A 13,134-nucleotide genomic window follows, 5' to 3' on the forward strand; every position below is an offset into this window, starting at 1 on the left:
CCTTTCACTTATAGGGGATATTCCACTCATGTGATGACAAAGAGAAGTGTGACGCATTCGGTTGCATCAACAGGGGATTTTGGATAACAGAAAACAGTTTTTTGACTAAGGGGAAATCAGATCCACTTCTTTCTCTCCGTTTTACGCGCAAAGGTAAAAAAAGGAAAGCCTCATGCTTCTGAAATGGTTTCAAATCAGCATGTGGACGACCTGCAAGTTTTGCAGAAGCTCTTCAGCTCCTTGTCGCATCAGTTCAGCCTTCGGGGTGAAACTGTGATCCTCCTCCTACTGCTGGAAGGGAAAGAAAAAAAAAAAACTTTTGGCAAGCGTCCAAGCCTGGAACAAGTGCGCCTCCCTCTCCGGCTGCTCAGGGTATTCATGGTCCGGGGTTTTGGGCACGGTTGTTTTAAAAAGGCAAGGCAGGTCTCCAGTTGATCAGTCTGCTCAGGAAACTGGTGCTAGAGAAAGTCTGCAGGAGTTCAACATAAGAGGACAGAAGTTCAGCTTTTTCTGCTCGTTTTTCCTCCTGCGGAGGACTTTACATCCACAGAAAAAATAACTATTTGAATTATTACAAATTAAAAAGATTCTACAGTAAGAAAGCCTGCTGTTAATGTGGGTATTTATTAGATAGCTGCACTCCTGGATAAAGACGCTTGGCTTTAACTGTAAAAATCGGATTATCTGACTGAGACATTGTGTTCATTAGACCAGGAGCAGTTTTTCCCCCTTCTTCTCCTGGTGTTTCAGAATTTTTTTTGCAGCGATCTGAAGAGACTCCGGCGATGTTTGTAAACTGCTGCCTCCTGGTGACATTCATCCTGGGGCTCTCCCGTTGCACGGGATCCTACGTCCCCTGCGAACCTTGCGATGAGAAGGCGCTGTCCATGTGCCCGCCGGTTCCGGTCGGCTGCCAGCTGGTGAAGGAGCCGGGCTGCGGCTGCTGCCTGACCTGCGCCCTGGCCGAGGGGCAGGCGTGCGGCGTCTACACCGGCACCTGCACCAAGGGCCTGAGATGCCTGCCAAGGAGCGGAGAGGAGAAGCCCCTGCACGCCCTGCTGCACGGCCGGGGAGTTTGCACCAACGAGAAGGGCTACAAACCTGCCGCCGCGCCCAGAGGTAAGGCAAGCTCCGGCTGCAGGGACACCTCTGCGGGACATCCAGGAGTTCTGTATGATCAGTTTCTGAGCATTTCTAGGTGTTTCTCTGATCTATGGTTTAATGAGCAGCTGATTAACTTCTGCTCACTTGCAGAGCAACCCGGAGCTTATTTCACAGCCAGAGACGCACCTTATGCAGGACAGAGAGGAGCGCATCTTTGGTTCAGCTGCAGAAGATCCGCTCCTGGTGACAAAGATCAGAGCGATCTGAGCTGCGAAGTAGAACTGGAGCTTAACTCTCCTTCCACTTAGGGAAAATAATCAATTATCTATGAGCTTCCAATCATAATTCATCCAGTTGAGGAGTTTATTCTTTTCTTTCCTTGATCACTGCCTAATCAAGTTACAACTTATTGATCCATATTAAACTCTGCTTTGGCTTAAAATTAAAACATTTTAAATGTTAAATCCTAATATTTGATTTATGGCTCAGAAAATGAAATACTTTAAAAAATAATTTAGTTAAAAGTAAATACTGATATTCCCCTATATATAGACTTTATTGATCTCACAGTGGAGAAATACACTTTTTTAAGATAAGATAAAGCACTAATCAAATTTGCATGTTGTGCCTTTAACTGTAGAAACCTTGATATGCAAAAAAAAGTCAGTATTTTTGTTTCATTATTGCAGCCATGCAAACAGCATAACTGATTTAACTTAATAACTTGATTCAAAAGTTACTCAAAAATTATACATTTAATATTGAAGGGTGGAAAGACAGCCTTATGGTTACTAGGTGATAAGCTTAACTGGAAGGGGATCCCCAAATCAGATTTTGCTGTGGACCCATTACAGCCTTGATTCAGCCCTGCTCCATGAATAATTTAGGGTGGAAGTGATCATGGATGAAGCTCTATTGAAAGACTTTTGTTGTCTGCAGCGTAACGTGACACATGTGGTCGTTTTAACGTTTGATTGTTCAGACTTGTGTGTCTGCATCTAAAGTGAGCTCCTTCTGCCAATAATTACCTTTAATTCTCACAAAGCCATCTAACCAGTGTCCTCCATGGCGCGGGCTCATGTGGCTTTAATGGGGAGGAATGAGATGCTGCAGAATTGATACAGATTGGGTTTTGCAGGCCACCCCTGCAGTGCTGTTTAGAGTCGGATTACCACTAAATCTGCGTGCGTGAGAGAAAAGCAGCAGACTGAGAGATGGAGCCATTTGTCTTGAATGATTTAAGGTATTTCTGCTCCGCTGTCTCAGGAGTTTCATCAGTTTAGAAACTGGATCCAAACCGTTGGTAAGCACAAAGGTTCGGCTGACAATCGGGCCGAGCTGACACTTATCAGGCTGTGGACTTGATGACTCTTGCAACCAAAGGTGTTCAGTGGACGACTGTTGTCGTTCTAAATATAAGCTGATGTTGTGCAAAGCATCGATCGCTATCTGACATAATGTGAAGGCAGAGCTCCCTGTCAGCACTCTGTGTGTGTGTGTTGGTGCTTGAGATCGACTTGGGCGGGGCTGTGTGGAGTCTGTGTGTGCATTGTGGGTTGGTGGTGATGACAACTCAGGCAGTTTTTCTCTCAGAGACCTCAATGTCTAAATGCTCCTGAGGACAATCCATGGGCACGCTACGTTCCCAGCCCTAAACATCACCTCTTTGCTGCAAAAGCTAACTTGTCGACAATCGGGCCAATAAGCAGGGGTCCCCCTGAGTTCACTACACATAGTTTAACATCACATGCAAGTTACATACAGTACATGAGAATTACCATTGGCCTGACCTAAGGGAACAGCTTCTTGAAGATGCATCCAATTTTTACAGAATTTTCTTGGAGATCAACCACAAGGGAAATAATACTCCCCCAAAAAAGATTCAGAGACCAAGATTCAGCCTAATTTAGCCCTTCCCTTAACCCTTTACTGAATCTCTTCACAAATAAATACAGAAAGTCCATTGATATATTTTTGCGTCTGCCCTACAGTAAACATTTATTTGCCCAAAGAAATTAACAAGTACAATGTGCCCTGTCCAAAAATCTCGCATGCAGAGTTGCTGAAAGTTGGTCAGCCAATCATATCAAGTTGGCCAACTTTTATAAATCAGTGAAAGTCCTGCCTTAACCATAGATTCATGGCTGATGCTTTATGTCCCTAGCTCCCATTCCATTTTCACAGTAAGACAAGAGTAAGAACACTAACCAGAGTCGAAAAGGTAGTCCAAAAAGCTGTGGTGTATTTGGACAGCCCTACCCCTTCCCTGTGTAATTACTGGATTAATGATGCCAGTAAAATTGGGACTAGTCTTACAAAAAACTTCAAAAAACAAAAGTAACACAAATGTAGCAAACAGCTGAAGCTCCATAAAAAAACACATGGAAGTGTATACATTAGCATGTGTCACCCAGAGTACACATGGAAATATGTAGTTTTTGTTGCACTCTGTGAAGTGTGCTGTGCTTATGCATACTGTCACACAAAGGATTGTAGAAAACTGTATGTTCTATTGATAGGAAACATCCTGCTTCCTAATCCTTCCTTATTGCCAGCCTAGTTGGACAGCAGTTATCATGGCAACCACTGATGCATTTGAACTTAAATGTCCATACCGACTTTGCTGATTGGGATTGAGCCTATGGTTTTCTAAATTGGAGTTAGGACCTCACTTGTGATCATGAATCAACATGTTCTGGAGTTTTGAAAGCGATCTTATAAGTATTATGTAACATTAAAACCATTTAATGGTCAATGATGCATCATGGGATAAATGCCACATCTGATTGACTATGCACTCTGCTCAACAGGTACAAGGGCTAACCTCTGTTTTAATTGTGGGTTGAAGCTGAAAAGTTTGGTGGTGGCAAGTTTACACATCATTTTTGTTACATTTTGCCTCAGGTCATTGAACTCAGTCTGTATTTGATATTGGACACTCAAGTATGACACCTTTTTGCCGTAGTATGTGCCCTAAAACCTGTTGATATCCAATGGAAAGTGTCGTTATCAATTGATCCCAAACATAAGCTGTGTGTGTCGCTACATTCTCAGGAACTTATCTCATTCAAGTTCATCACTTCAAAAGCGGTCCGTTCACCGTTCACCAAAACTATGAACATATTCAGTAAACACCGTTCATTGAATGCATTCATGCACAACACTGACCCTGTAATGCCCTCAGGTGGGTTTGCATGCATGGTTTTGTTATGGCCCTATGACCTTTCCAGGGTGTCCCTGCCTTGGCACTACCACCTCTCCAACCAGGTATTCTAAAGGAATAGATGGATGGCTTTTGTTAAGCTTTGCCTGAGTTCCTTATCAAAAGACTCCTCTGATGGATCCTCTGGGCTGCCTACTCTTTACTCCTTGATGTGTCCAGTTTCTTTGTGGACACTGTAAAATCCCTAGGTATTTTTTGCAGGCTCTGTACTATACCAGCTGAGGAGGAGGAGGAGCTCCCTCAGGAGGTCACGAGAGCTGCTGCCTGCTGATTATTGACCAGGAAAGTTAAACAAAGGCAGGGTGAATTCTTTGCAATCTGTATGACGTCTTCCCTTTTGAACAACAACCTTTGCTGTCCCAGCAGTACATTAATTCATGTTTTCTCCTTGTGCTGGGATTCTTGTTGCTTGGATTGTAAGGCACAGGGGGTGGTATGTGCTTTGTTGGCTCTCTGCAAGTAACTCAGACCCAGGGAAGCTTGCCAACAGATATGACTTCATGGCAACAGGCCTTCTATCCTTGGGGCTTCTGAAAGGGCCTTGTGTTTTTACAGATTTCTCTCTGCCAAGAAACAGAAGATGATTAAGAGGTGGTTCCTAAGGCAAAGTTCTCTCTCACGTGCTTTGCAAAGCAACAGGAAACCTGCTGCAGTGTCTTACTTTGATAGTTTATGTGAGCTGAGCTTTGTGCAGCTTTCTGCCCTTTTATTGTCTTTCTAGACTGGCTCCAGTACAATGTTCTAAAGAAGAGGAGAGGTTGTTTTCTTGCCACATGTCTTTGTCATCAATATTTAAAGTCATCAGCAGATTAAGGAATTGCAGGCCTCGAATGCTTCATGTTGCATGAGAACTTCACATATGTATGTAGTTCCACTGCTGCCATGTAATTCCTGATCACCATAAAAGAATTGCATGTCATCACTTACTTTAAAGAAGCTCCCCACTTTAGAGTGTTACCATCTGCTTTTTCCATGCTCACATGGCCACTGGCACCACTGCTCATGACTTCGTAGAGACTGAAGCTGATTCTCTCTGAATGCAGAGTACAACTAATGATAACCAGTCTGCTGTGCACACTTTGGCTCCAAAATACATGCCGGTTTATGTAGATATGTCATGTGTGGCTGGCGTACAGTTTTACCTCCATCAAATCAGCAGATAGTCAGCAACACCAATCCTTGTTCTGATCTGTTAGGGGTCTCCTCCTATTAAAATTGAGTTGTTTCTTTCCACTTTCACCACATGCTTCATTGAGGGATGCTGTTGGCTGGTCTTTTTCAGATGAATAACCTTTTATGATTCATCAATAATTAACTATCTTAAAATCTGTCTATTTCAATTAAATACAGTAGTAATTAAAAGCAGTCCAGCAAATTTTATAATAAAAAAACATTGTATGATGAGAAAATCGCCACATAAGGTCAGTTTTTTTGCCATCAGAAAAGTTCACTGATCAGAGCTAATGCCAAGATGACTTGTTGATAAGATTTACGTCCTTAAACATTTGCTTTTGCTGTTGAGTATAGTTGTTGTCATCAATTTCTAGCCTACAAAACAATAGTCCCTATCGATTTCTGTTTCAGTTTTCTGTTTAGATTTGACGTCCGTTGAAGTATTACAAGCACTCCCTACCAGGAATGCCTTTCTGCCGATTACGTCATATTAAGGCTCCTGCTGCTATTAGTAAAGACTGCATGCCATATTTGGCTTCGTAGCCAATTAAAGTAGCTTTCAAACAAGAGTACACCACTAACTTGAGTAAAGTAAATCTGTTTTATTGGTTTTCTTAACAGCACAAAGGCACTGCAGAGACTGGATCATTGCTCACAGATACATAACCATATGGACATGTTTGAAAAATTGAAAAATATTTGCTTCAAAAATGTTTTGTGGTCATAAAACATTGGACTGAACTGAACTGACTTAACCGACTGAGGAAAGGATAATTCTTTATTGTTGGCTATGAACAGATTGACTCTGTCTTTGTAATTTCTTTAAGGGGTGGGGCTTAATCATTAAGAACTTTAGAATTGAATTTAATAAAAAAAAAAATTGTATCTATAAAGAAATATAAGCTGACATATTTGAGGCAGAATGGATCTAGGAGGGCAAGGGTGTCTGATTGAGAATATTTACAGCACATCGGGGGTAGGGCAAGTCCAATCCTAGAAACACAACTTTATTAGAATCAACTTTATAGTAGAAAGCTACTGTGTGAAAGTTTTTGGATGGGTCTCTTCGCAGAACATTTGAATCGAATGAATGGCCTTTTAGCAGGCCTCTATATAGAAACTAAAAAAATGTAACCATTTAATTAAAGTGTGTTGGAAAAGGGAATTGCTTTGTGAAAGTAGCTTTGACATTGCAGATCTTTGGCTCACTTTTGTTTAATATCCAACGTAAATGTGTCCTTTGGTTTAACCCATCTTTTTAGGGAATAGTTAGCTACGAAAATTGAGTAAGTCCTGGGTAGCACTTTGGGGTTAAGAGTGTTGTTCAGGAAATCAAACAGATAGTTTGAGTTATGAACCAGCCTTTCCAGGACGCCAACACCCCACTCTCTAACCACTGAACCACTATTCCCTTCTGTGCTGCAGTTAGCCAGAAACATCTATAGTTCTTGCAATGCATACAGCAGCTAATTTGCTCAAGGATCTGTGCAGAAATGTGGAAAAATCCCAGAAGAGAATGTGTTGTGTCATTTAAGCCGTAGAGGATTTCTACAGTTACACCTGACTTCAGCGTACAGGTCACCTGTCCTGCTGGTGACCACAGCTGGGAAAGAAATCAGCCTTACAGGCTTTTGAAATGACACTGCATGTCTTTCAACTGCCCTTCTGTACCCTCAGCTGGACCATCAACAGCTGGTCATGAACAAGTAGAAGAAAACGACTCAAAGTTCTTCACAATTTGGGAGACACATTGACTCCACGTTGAGTATTTTGCTCAAAGTCCATCGTTGCACATCCTGGAGTGCTCGGCCGTTTCAAAACAGCTGCCTCAAGTCAGAAATCCGTCACACCCAGCAATTGTGCTGTGGTGATGGTGACCCAAAAAGTCGTTGCATGCATGCGTGCGGCTTGTTGAAAACCCAAACCCAAATATGGGACAAGACCTCAGACCAAAATTAGCAATATACAGTAGAGCAGCCATGCGCCTGGCTCTGATATTTAACTTCTGCAGAGGCAAAGCAAGCCTGCCCAGTCACATGAAAGCAGTAAACAGGCCTGTTTGCTTACCTATAGGAGCATTTCCTTCTTGGAAAAACATTGCATCCTCTTATAAGTCCTGTTTTGAAATGTATGATCCTTGAATTGTTCTTGTTGCTATTTATACTGTGCATTCAGAAAAGCAGGAAACTTTTTGATTGCAATGGACATATTCTGTGCTCACAATACTGTGGGAAGAGTTATTTCCTGCATATTCAGAAGCTGGTTGAGAACATGCACAAAGCCGGACAACAGAGGTTTCTCTGACGATAGAAGAACCTCAACAACGCCAGCTCTGAATGTTCAACGTTGTTCACAAAAGAACTTTGATGGATATTTTCTCCTAATTCACATTCTAAATCCTTGTGGAAGCTACTGCAGTGTGTTTTACTGTGATGCTGAAAGGTTTAAAGGTTAAAAACCAAATGTTTACCCATTCTTCGCCGTCTTTAAACGTGAGTAGGGATCAAAGAGACCTAGCTTTTCATCTATAGTTCAATGCAAAAGTCTGACCTATATTTTAGTTCCTGAGTCGCCCTCCTCAGGCGCCAGACTGTTTTTGTGAACTTCCATGATTAAATCAAACCTTTTCTTGCCTTTTTCAAGAGCTTACAAACTGTTCAAGGTTCAATTTTTTGTTTATTTTTGTAATGCACTTCACCTTCACTGGAAAGCCTGGTAAAAACTCTGAAGCTTTTCTGTCATTTCAGTCACGATCATCTTTTAGAACAACATTTCTAATATGTTCTCTATTACAACTATTTCGTGTTTCTCTTTATCCTCACACATCAAAAAAGGATCATAAGACCAAGTCTAGGAGGAAGAACATGGATTATGTTAAAGAATCTTCCCTAAAATATCCAATCACCTACCAAATATTGCATCTATGCAATCATCAGCATTTGCAGTAATGCATACCCTAATTCTGGGGTGAGAACTGATGTTGGACCTATTGTGCAACCCTTCATATCTGTCTGATCAGTTTTTATTAGTTATATTTTTCAACTCATGCACTGAGTTCTAGTATGACCTGCTTTGTTTAGGTCAGCAGGTGTTCTCAGTGACCGACACAGCTCTGCTGGTTCTCTTCCGCTCCACAAACCTCTGAGCTAACAAGCTGAGGCCTTCAAATATTCAGCAGCGGTGGCACCATGGTGCTGAGGGATGGTTTACTGTCATTGTTCTTTCCATAACACTGGCCCTCTGGCTCATTTATCTCCCACCTTCCTAGATGAGATTAAACTTCTTTTCACTGCAGTCTTACATTTGGTAAAGATGTAATTTCAGAGGCAGCACAGCCACTAATCAAATCAAAGTAAGGACAGGACAAACTAGGAGTATGGCTCAGTGAGAGGTGGAAGAACAGGTATTTTTTTTTCCATCCCGGTGCTTTAATTACAGCCATAAAGATGCACCAGAGAGAAAAATCCAAAAGAGCAGAAGCTACTCTTTCATTCCTGGAGCTCTGCCCATAAGGTACTTGGGATATTCATGAGGTCTAATTGTGTGCAGATGTTAATTTTTAAACAGAGAAGTATCAGGTGCAACCTCTGCTCAACCTCGCCTTAATGAAATGTGGAGCTCAACAAGACAAGGCGGGAGGCAGCGGTAACAGCTTCAGGCTTTGACGGATGAGGGGACTGCACATGAGTCGACTCTCTTGGCTTCACAACATGTTGGCTCGGTTTCAGGAGTTAAACCAGACCCTTTAAGCCTCCTTTACAAGCTTGATACCCGTAGCATGGAAAAACTGAGTGTTTCTATCCTACTTTTTTTTTTAATATATAAATTGACTTTTTTTTTCTTAAAGTTACTGAGTCGAGAGTGTAATTTATGACTTTTTTGTCCTGCTGCAAATTAAATTACACACGAAACAAGAATGCATGGTAAAAAACAAAAACAAACAAAAAACCAGATCGTGTTTTCAGCAGCACATTTTATTGCCAAATACGTGGCATTTCAATCAAAATTATTGGACTGTAGAGCAAAAGTAATGAGTTTTTCCATAGTGGTCACATGCATAGCGTACGGAGGAATGTTTGAAGTATTTATTTATAGCAAGCTACAGCCTTGCAGTCTGAGCGGGGAGACACAAGGACGCATCTAAACACGAACCTAGGCTTGCCAAGTCATGAGTTGTTAGATTAATTTCAAAGAGACAGGGAGCGCAGAGCAGAAGCCAAGACCCAATTCTGGTAATCAACCTGCCCCCCCCCCCTCCAGCCCAGCCCTCCCCTCCTCTCCCAAAGACTCCCAGACGCTCACGCTGTGTCAGCTTCTTTGAACGTTAGATTCTCAGAGCCCTTATTGCGACTCACTGCTCAGTTTTCCATACTGCCTGCTGTAGAGTAGCTGAATAACGTTTTCCAACATGTTCCCTATGTAAGGAAGCTGGTTGGTCTTTCAGCTCATCGTTCAGCAGTCCTGGCATTCCTCTCTGGTTCTGTGCGTCTGGCTCTGTGCACCACATCGCCAGATAAATATAACCAGGGTCATCCACTGGCACCGTCGCTGCAGCCAGTTGGGGCCTGGCAAAGGGCCCCACAACAACTCTGCACTTATGATCCAGCTAAGCCAGAAGGGATGGAGGGGTGTCGGCTGGGTGGGGGTGACCTCTTTCTGTGGCCTTAAAGAACCCCTGGGTGGGGGCCCAGGCTTAAGAGGCTGAGCCCCAAAGATAGGAAAAGGGGGCAGGGGTGAGACTCTTGGATCTCAGAGTACAGCGCCCCCTGGGGAAACTGCAACAATAAAAGCAGCATGTTCCTCACGTTAAAGTGGGACATCTTAGAGCTATAAACACCAAAGGTCTCAGTGTGAACTTTAGGTCAGTTAGCAACCCTTTTTCCAGAGAAAATTAGACATGATTCAGTTTTTCCCAAACTGCAGGGGATCTGTTTGTTTCTAAAAAGCTGCTCCCCATGAGTTCATCGCAATTTGCCGTTTTTACTCAATAGCTTACCCACTTATCTTATCAATTGAGATTACAAAACACAAATAGTTTAAATGTCCAATGCATTCATGTACGGACATACAGTACAGACTTACACTGATAATATCTGATCAAATGTCTTTAGCAAAGATGGGCCTCAACCATCAGAAAGCCTCTCTCTCTTTGATATTTTCCTACATTATTAGCTCAAAAGGTGGAGTATAGGCAAACTGGTTGACTTTCTTGAGTGTTTCTGCCTTTTAAGCATAGTCCATCATTTTCCAACTCTACATGGCGTGAGGGTGTAGAAACTGTGGAGAGTCCTCTTCTTACACTGTTTCAGCAACTTCCTGCAATGCACAGGAACCAGTAGAAGCCAAAAAGACCCACAGCATAATTCTGCCACCATTGTACTCTACTGTATGTGTAATCTTCTCTTAGGTGTGAATGTCTTACTTAACCCTGTAACACATTCTTTTCTTCACTGCGGCTAAACAGATCAATCTTTTCATCTGCCAATTTCAAATCCAGCTTGTCCAGTTAATTATAGACTAGATCTTTGGGCTCTAAACAGTTTTATACTGTTTTTGGGTTGGGTGTAGGTAGGTGTGTGGGGCATTTTGGGTTAATGGTGGAAACTTGGACACAGCTGTGTGTTACAACAGTGTAATCCCTACCTAACCTGACACCGCCAGATGAATTTGCTCCACATATCCATCTGGAAACCTTCCGTTGAAGTAATTTTGGGAAGGGGCGAAAATACTGGTTAGCTGATTGGCCTATGTTGGTGATAGACGGGCCAAATAAACCAATCAGATCAACGAAGCATATGACGTACTAACAAAGCGACGACGAAAACACAACCACAAGCCAGGCTACTCTTTCCGAAACCAGTCGGGAGAAGAGCAAAAACATCTTTTCCTCTGAGAAAAGCCTCCAGAGCAGTGTTTTGCTCTTCTTTCAGTGAAGAAATACTCTGTAATTCCGATAAAACTTGCTCGATAGCCACGCTAACGCTAGTTTCATCGGCTGAAGCCGCCATGTTCTTTAGACTGAACGGTCGCGCTTCTCGTTGCGTCACACCTCAACCCGCCTCAAAGCCAACGCTGATTGGACGTTCGTTTGGTGAACGGCTCCAAATTTTCTTTAACGGAGAGTCTCCAGACTGATCTGCGAGTGAAACCTTGAAAGCTCGCGAGATCAGGATGGTCTCACGAGGCTAATCCCTACCATACATTCAAAGTGGTTTTGACATTGATAAATCCGGTCGACAGTAATCTTTTAAATAAACAAAACCTTCAGCTTCAGCCTGGCAGGACATATATGGTCCTGTCCAAGAAAATTAAAGCTTTATTTTATCTGAGAAGATGGGTCTGCTGCTAGAAGCTGCATGATATTTAATCATTTTGCTAACAATAATTTAGCCACAGAATAAGTTTGTGTGCTATTTTTGAGAAGTCACAAGAGCAGGAGAAACTTTGCTTTTAAATCAATACAAAATGGCATTAGTCATGATAAATTTCAATAGATTTCTTTTTTTTTTATCAATAAGTTGTCCTTGATGTGCCATGGTGTATACTTCTGCTTTTGAGAGAGCAACTTCTTCAATTAATACCAATTTGTATTGCATTTGCAATTTGTTTCAACACACGTTTTGATGCACACGCAACAACATGGGATCCTGTGATGTAACTGCTCTTCACTTGTGTTCTGCAGATCGGGATAGCCGGCTGGACATGGACGCCATGACTCCTGAAGTTACAGCAGTGGTGCAGCCAGCCAAAGTACCACTCCTTCCAAAAGACATTGTGAACAGTAAAAAAGCGATTGCAGTGCGCAAGGAGGAGAAGAGGAAGCTTTCCAAGCAGCGCAGCTATATCCCCAATGTGGATTACTCCCCCATGGACATCGACAAGCATCACGAGCCTGAATTTGTAAGTTCTGTTGCTGAAAATCCCTTGGAGTGTGCGGGATGTGTGTGTACTTTAATGAATCTGTCAGCCTTTTGCTACTTTTTACTTGAAATTCTTAAATTGGAATAACTTTAAAGGACATAACATTGTTTTTTTTTTAACCCTCTGCTATATTTTTCAAAGGGTCCCTGTCGGAGAAAACTGGATGAGATCATTCAAAAAATGAAGGACACTTCAAGAGTCATGGCCCTCTCTCTCTACCTTCCCAACTGTGACAGAAAAGGATTCTTCAAGCGTAAACAGGTGGGTTTTTTATTTACTGGACAGTTAATACTTTCCTCACTACTCTGTTTTTTTCCGTTTTTTTTTACCAGAAATATGAGCTACAGAGTTATTAATTTTTTTCCAATCCTCTTTGGTTTTATCAAAGATGGACCTAAGTTCTTAATGCTTTGCATCACGAATCATTGTGCTAAATTTTAGCTTAAAAGTTGCTCTGTGCCAAGTGCTGTGTTGAACAGCTGTGTTAATTAACAGGATTAAATCTATTCAGATAAAAAAAAGTATTAGTAATTCAGTTATACAGGTGGAAAGTGTACAAAAACAAGCATCAAAGGCCACAATGTTTCCAAATGTTTCTTTTTTCAATTTTTTTTTTACTTTATTCCAATTTAATTTAGTTAATTTAGAATACTAGCGTGTATGTTTTGTGTGTTTCATAACTTTCTATTATTTTTCCAATGAACAACAAACTC

At 41.9% G+C, this 13,134-nt stretch overlaps 1 protein-coding gene across 1 annotated transcript in view; it reads left to right on the forward strand.

Annotated features, from left to right (window-relative positions):
* Positions 1 to 417: 417 nt before the first annotated feature.
* The window catches only part of LOC107086215 (insulin-like growth factor-binding protein 5), an 18,603-nt gene continuing 5,886 nt past the window's right edge, over positions 418 to 13,134 (forward strand). The window contains exons 1-3 of the mRNA XM_015377016.1: positions 418 to 1,119; positions 12,183 to 12,400; positions 12,563 to 12,682. Coding sequence (XP_015232502.1) covers positions 786 to 1,119; positions 12,183 to 12,400; positions 12,563 to 12,682 — 672 coding nt within the window. The 5' untranslated portion in view covers positions 418 to 785. The remainder of the gene's footprint in view (positions 1,120 to 12,182; positions 12,401 to 12,562; positions 12,683 to 13,134) is intronic.

Source organism: Cyprinodon variegatus, unplaced genomic scaffold, assembly GCF_000732505.1.
Source record: "Cyprinodon variegatus isolate N-32 unplaced genomic scaffold, C_variegatus-1.0 Scaffold145, whole genome shotgun sequence".
Taxonomy (NCBI): domain Eukaryota; kingdom Metazoa; phylum Chordata; class Actinopteri; order Cyprinodontiformes; family Cyprinodontidae; genus Cyprinodon; species Cyprinodon variegatus.